This window comes from Engraulis encrasicolus, chromosome 7, assembly GCF_034702125.1.
Source record: "Engraulis encrasicolus isolate BLACKSEA-1 chromosome 7, IST_EnEncr_1.0, whole genome shotgun sequence".
Taxonomy (NCBI): Eukaryota; Metazoa; Chordata; class Actinopteri; order Clupeiformes; family Engraulidae; genus Engraulis; species Engraulis encrasicolus.
The window spans coordinates 3,535,170-3,541,651 of NC_085863.1; the positions used below are offsets into that span (position 1 = coordinate 3,535,170).

General features: G+C 40.9%; 1 protein-coding gene across 1 annotated transcript in view; it reads right to left on the reverse strand.

The window, feature by feature from the left end:
- Positions 1 to 3,414: 3,414 nt before the first annotated feature.
- Positions 3,415 to 6,482, reverse strand: part of myo1ca (myosin Ic, paralog a) — a 97,787-nt gene continuing 94,719 nt past the window's right edge. The window contains exons 31-32 of the mRNA XM_063202715.1: positions 4,540 to 4,639; positions 3,415 to 3,677 (exon numbers count right to left, since the gene is read on the reverse strand). Coding sequence (XP_063058785.1) covers positions 3,651 to 3,677; positions 4,540 to 4,639 — 127 coding nt within the window. The 3' untranslated portion in view covers positions 3,415 to 3,650. The remainder of the gene's footprint in view (positions 3,678 to 4,539; positions 4,640 to 6,482) is intronic.

Here is a 6,482-nt window from a genome sequence, read left to right on the forward strand (position 1 = left end):
GCTGTTTACCATAGATCGGATCATAGATCGTTCAATTGACTCAAAGCAAAGAAAAGTTTATGACACTTTGGATTTTTATTAGAGAAGTTCAGACCCAATTGACAGACAATGCAAACATGGACACATTGCTTGCAAGGCAACAAACATTACACATATTTCCTTCTTTATTTTGTGAGTAAATAAGTGTCTTAAATCAGAGTTCATATTCCATTTGCCAAAAGATATCAGAACAGAAAGAAAGAAAGACAGTGCAATATGGACCAGAAAACCAAGTCATACAGTAATGTAAGTTCCTACTGTAAAAACCTCTTCAATGACAGACAGCTCAATGTTTTGCACATAAAAAAAGTCTCTGATTACCCAGACAACTGTAGTGTACTATATAAAGTAAGTGCCTGGATCTTGGATTATTTGGGGGGAAAACGTTTCTTTTTTGATGTGGTAATTCCTATTTTTGGCAAGCAGTGACCAACGAGAGAGGAGATGTGGTTCCCAGTAACTGAACATCCTCTTTCCCTGCATTTCCCTGTACTTTCCACATCATCCAACAGTATTTATTAATTTATTTACAGTATTTATTACTTATTTATTTATTACATTTTATATATCGATGTATTTATGTTTTTTTTAATGTATACTTATATTTAAACACATTTCCATGTATTACTTCTTTACAATTTATGTTTGTTTAATGTTTTTAAATGCACTGTTCAAAGTTTTTTTAAGCACCACTTTCCCTATGTCAGCCTGTTTACATTAGCAGAGAGCTCGGCCGTCTGACACACTGCTGTGTGACGCAATAAAAGGACTATGAGTTGCTTTGGACTTGTCGTGACTTGCCTCGACTTATTTCTGCAAAACTACCGAGCCAGTGATGAGTCACAGGAGAAGAGGCCTTGAGGCCCATTAAATAGACATTAGTGCCCTAAACGGGTCACGAAGGTGCCGAAGGGGGGGGGTCACAGAGGTGCTGAAGGGTGGGGGTCACAGAGGTGCCGAAGGGGGGGTTGCAGTCAAAAGGGACATTCCATAAAATCAGGAAATCCACAAGTTAACAGCTAACATAATTCCATAATCTGAAGAGCTCTTTTCCAAAATGAGATATATCCATGTTATTGAATGTTGGGAAATTTACATTTTTATATTGGGCATTCCATTGAATTGCATTGAAAAATGCATTTTATAGAGGTTAAAAAAGTATTTTCTCAAAACATTTGAATGGCAAGAATTCACACACAGATGATAGGACTTCTTTAGAGTCAATTCCAATATTAAAATGTAAAAAGTCAAAAATGGTGGATATAGCATTTTGGAAAAGAGCTCTTCATTTGGTTAGTAACAGTATTCACTTGCATGGTTAATAGATGTGCTTGCTGTCCTGTGGATGTCTACAGTAGCAATATCAGTAAAATTAATAGTTAGTGCTAAAATATTCGAAGTACAAAAGGGGGTCCTCACTGAAAAAGTTTGGGAACCGCTGGTATACAGTTAAACAAATACAGTGTTCATTCAAAATTTAGAGAGTACCCTGAGGCCAAATACAATCCAAAAGATTTTAAATAAACACTCTGCCTGTAGAATTGACTCTGCATTTTTCAACTGCAGCCTAAACAGTATAAAAGACTGATGTCATGTTGATGTCGTTTACAAAGTGTTCCCAATATTACTTTGGAATACCATATTGTCAAAATCACTGATGTGAAATCTTACACATTGCATACGTAATACCACAGTATATCACCTGCAAAAAACCTATCTAGCCCTTAATGCACACCGTACTTCCAGTGGCACGCTGTTGTATGACATAACACAAGGCCTTTAGTAATGCACAACGACTTGGGAATTGCCATTCTGGTAACAGCAAATGTATAACTGTGTGTGTCTTAACGGGTATAAGAAAAGTTTATAAAAAAGGACATTGTGGCTTAGAGCGTGCACGTGAATCACATAGTACTGTAGTATTTGAATTTTTAGGATTTGGTCATACTTCATCATTACATGTGCTATGTTTAGAAATACGTATTAAGTTAAAATACACATGGTGGTTTACAGGATACGGTGTGGAATATGTCTAGAGAAGACAGGGGTGGAAAATCCAATATACCCCAAATAACAAAGAATTCTGACTAAAATGTGGTAAAAAAGAAAAGAAAAGAAAAAGTCTTTAGGGACTGTAACAGTCAATTCAATGGCATTCCACAGACAGTGACACAGCAGGTTTGTTCTTCTAAACAGGTAAGTCTGTTTGACAAATTAAAAAATCATTTCAGCTGTCGTAAGCCACAGGTCAGCCATCAAGACACTTCTCCTGATAGTCTACTTAAAACAGTAACATGAGCACTATGAGCACCACTCTCTGGATTTATGTCAAACATTGTAGCCAGTTAAACGTAAAAATGTAAGCTGCCCTGCTGCCCTCAGATTGTAAGTTAACTCAACTCGAGGCTGGGCAACTTACTTTTGTATGTTAAACTGGCTGCCATATTTTACATTGTGTACTGCAATCTAATTCTTCAAACACTTGATTCACAAACTAAACTGGACCCCCACCCCCCTCCTCTTCGTTAGTCCTCTCTCCATCTTTATATAGATGGACCAGTTAGCGGGCCCATTGACTCTTTGCTGAAAAGATTCAACTACATCATAACAACATTGCTATTACATTACAGCGTCTTAATGACCAGATTAAGACTTGGTCATTACCATTTTGGTGCCAAAAAGGTTTTAACAGAGGCTCTGCGCAAAAAGGTTAACCATGGTGATCAGTAGGTGTCCATGTTTTAACCCTTGTTGAAACTAGCCTAAGGGCCTATGCACATCTGCTCCGACAAAGTGCGGAGCACGTCTCTGCCAAAGTTCGATTCCATTGTTTTCAATACAACCCCGCACTCCGACACCGATGTACGCGGACATTTGCGAATGTCGGTTGGCGATTAGGGATGAGTTCTATTTTGTCAGAGCCACCCATTGACTATCCATGCTCTGCTGTGGTGAGAGTGTGTGCGGGGGTCGGAATTGTGTCGGAAGTGAAAGTGTTCCGCAGTGCTGTCGGACCCGATGTGCGGAGGGCCTAAGCCTGAATAACATACAGTAGGCCTGAACCATTAGAGGTCTGCACAGCTATGATGTCACCCCGTTATACACTTTCCAGCACAGTAGCAAATAAGACACATACATGTAGCTCCATTAGGTACATAACATACATGTACATAGACTTCATCAGGCTTTATGGTCAGTGGTTGTCTTATAATTTCACTCAGAGCAAAGCAAAGTGAGGTTAGTGTTCTCTATTAAGTGGGGCTTCACTGTAGCAAAGTGAGGTTAGTGTTCTCTATTAAGTGGGGCTTCACTGTAGCTGCGCGCAGTCATGGCCAAGTAAAATACTCAGTTCACAATTGTATATATATATATTTATATATTTAAAAAAACTAACAAAAATGTGGCTTTTGTTTGTGATTGGCTAAAGCAGGCTATCGTGTAAAATAATTGGTCCGATATCGCTGATCTTTGCGAGCTGGCATTGGTTAACCCTCATCGTCGTTGTTGTCATAATTGTCATCTTCATCATCATCATCATCATCAGCAGCAGCAGCAGCAACAGCAACAGCAACAGTAGCATTATTCAAGATCAGCATCATTTTCCTTCATGTTTAGGCTGGGTTGAGTCGAGGGGCAGTCTGAAAAAGAAAATAAAAAACAGATCACAGCACCATTTATTGCATGGATGCTGCGGTACCTTTCTACACTCTTACCACCAGAGAAAAGGTACCGCAGCATCTCATGCAATACCACACGCTCTAGGGACAGTACCTACCCACAAGCCATCCGCCACTTAAATATGCACCAACACTTTGTAGTTACGCCACTAGCTGGCTTTCCTACCTCCATGGCTTACTTGCACAAATTGCAAATTTTCTGTACAACCAAATGTTTCCATTGCACTTATCAATGTATTCAATGTTTTTGTATGTGTCATTCCCTGTTTATGTATGTATGCAACCCCTTATTTTCTTTCATGACACTGTTATGTCATACGTATCATGCCAGCGTCATGTAAAGTGTAACCGCACAGTTTCAATAAGCAGTAGAGTTGCAATACCCCCTCTAGCCACCATCCTACACAGTGCATCTTTAAAGGGACACTGTGTGAGATTTTTAGTTGTTTATTTCTAGAATTCATGCTGCCCATTCACTAATGCTACCTTTTTCATGAATACTTACCACCAGCATCAAATTCTAAGTATTCATAATGACTGGAAAAAATGCACTTTTCATGTATGAAAAGGGGGATCTTCTCCATGGTCCGCCATTTTGAATTTCCAAAAATAGCCATTTTTAGCAAAAATGACTATACTTGGACCATACTACTTGTAGAAAATATGTGTATATTACTCAGTAAGCGTTCATGCTACGATCAAATTTGGCAATAGGCAGCCCAGTTTCAATGAGCATCATAGTTGCATACCTTTTTTGACCATTTCCTGCACAGTGCATCTTTAAGTGTATTGTAATATAATGTAATGTTATGTGAAGTCTCACCACAGCCAGGTGCCCTCCCTTGGCTTTGACCACTCTGAGCTCGGCTCCAATGGTGAAGTCGATGGCGCCCACCTTCCCCCGAGCCACTGCAAAATTTATACTGAACAGACAACAGGAGGAAAGAGTGTTGGAGACAGAGCGCACACATGGGCAGATTTATATACTATGAACGACAAAGAGGAGAAACAGAAGAGAAGACTAATGGGCTCAAACGCCTTCAGAGAGGAAAACAAGTACGTACTCAGAAATGAAACATGCAGGGCATATCCAGGGTATAGTTTGAGCAGCCTGATCTCCAAAAATTCCGTGCTCCTGGACATGGATGCTAAAGACATGAAATCCATGTCCAGCTAGCACGGATTTTGCCAAAATTCCGTGCTCCAGGACACGGAATTGTTTTCCGAATTGTTAACCTGTCGTTACAGACATATTTTTGAGAAATACCTTTTCGAGTTGGTTGTGAGATTACAAAAAGAATAAAAAGAAAATAAAAAGAAGTAAAAGTAAAAGAAGAATAAAAAGGTTAAAAAGAAATAAAAATGAGACAAAGTCTCACAGCGTCTCACTATCTAGGCAGCATCCTATCTCTGGCGAATGACAGGCAAATCGATCGACAGCTGACAAAATGGTGGCAACGGTTTTTATACCGTCTTCCTCATGTCAGCAGGTTACACCCAAGTATGATCTTAGTTAAGGAAGATGTCGTCTCCATGTCTCCAGTAGTGACGAAGCATGAAAACACCTATCGCTAAGGATAACACACAGCCTAGATGTGTCTGCTATCTGGAAAGTTAGGCGCGAGCACACTGTGCCCTGGCACAATGGCCTTCGACAGCAGAGGCTCTCGCTCTGAGCTCTCCAGATATCAGCAAAGTAACAATAAACATGCCACATTCCAGGGCCCAATTGATTGGAACACTGGAAGGGCTAAAGTTTCATTATAAAACTTAACAGTATGGTCAATCAGTTGTTGGTCAGCTGCAAAATGCAGCAGGATATACCACTCAAATTCAACAAAGGACAGACACAGTGAAGCACGATGGAAAGAAGAGAGACGTGATAGACAGACACAGTGAATCACAATGGAAAGAAGAGAGGCGTGATGGACAGACACAGTGAATCACAATGGAAAGTGAAAATGTGTGACACAAGAGAAGGGGGCTTGTGGATGCACATAACATAGCTACAGTACACGCACATAAAAGACCCCACTGATCTGCTCTATGGAAAGGGTCTAGGCCTGATCATAAACTAAAGCCAAGCTGGCTCCAATTACAAGTTCAGGCCCGGTGAGACCGTCCATACGGTGCTGAAATATGCATGCCCTCTCTGCACCAGTTTCCATAGCAGACACAACGGGCACTACCGCATATGCTTGGAGGAGAGAGCCAACACACACCAGAAGTTTCCAGGTGCAGGTAGTGGGTACTCGTTCACTTCAGAGGGAAGATACCGCACACTCTTGTACATCCAATGCTGAATGTTCAAGTTTTCAAGTTGAGAACAGACAGTGTTTGATAAAATTTAGCATTGGATGGACAATAGTTGCCTGATTTTCATAGACTTCTGATCACGTACCGTTATTCTGGTCTGACCAGGACTATAACAATTAGCATTTCCATACAGGAAGAACTTTGTTTCCATGGCCTGGTTAACCCGCCTCCCATGGCTTGCTACTAGTTGAGGGCTGTGCCGAAGTTTAAACCAAACATTTCTTAGCCCAATAAAACGTCTCTGCTTAAACCACGTCACTGCCCTTGGAACACGCCTCTACCCAGGACGGGTTGGAAATGCTCTGTTGATTGGTTCCAGACAAAGTGGGTGGAGTTCCCGCTGTAGCAGGAATGAGCAAGCTCCTGGCCCTACTGTGTGTAGCTGAGCCGAAGGCGTTGCGTCACCAGTAGGGCGGAGCCCGGCTAGGACAAGAGAGTGCGGTATCTTCC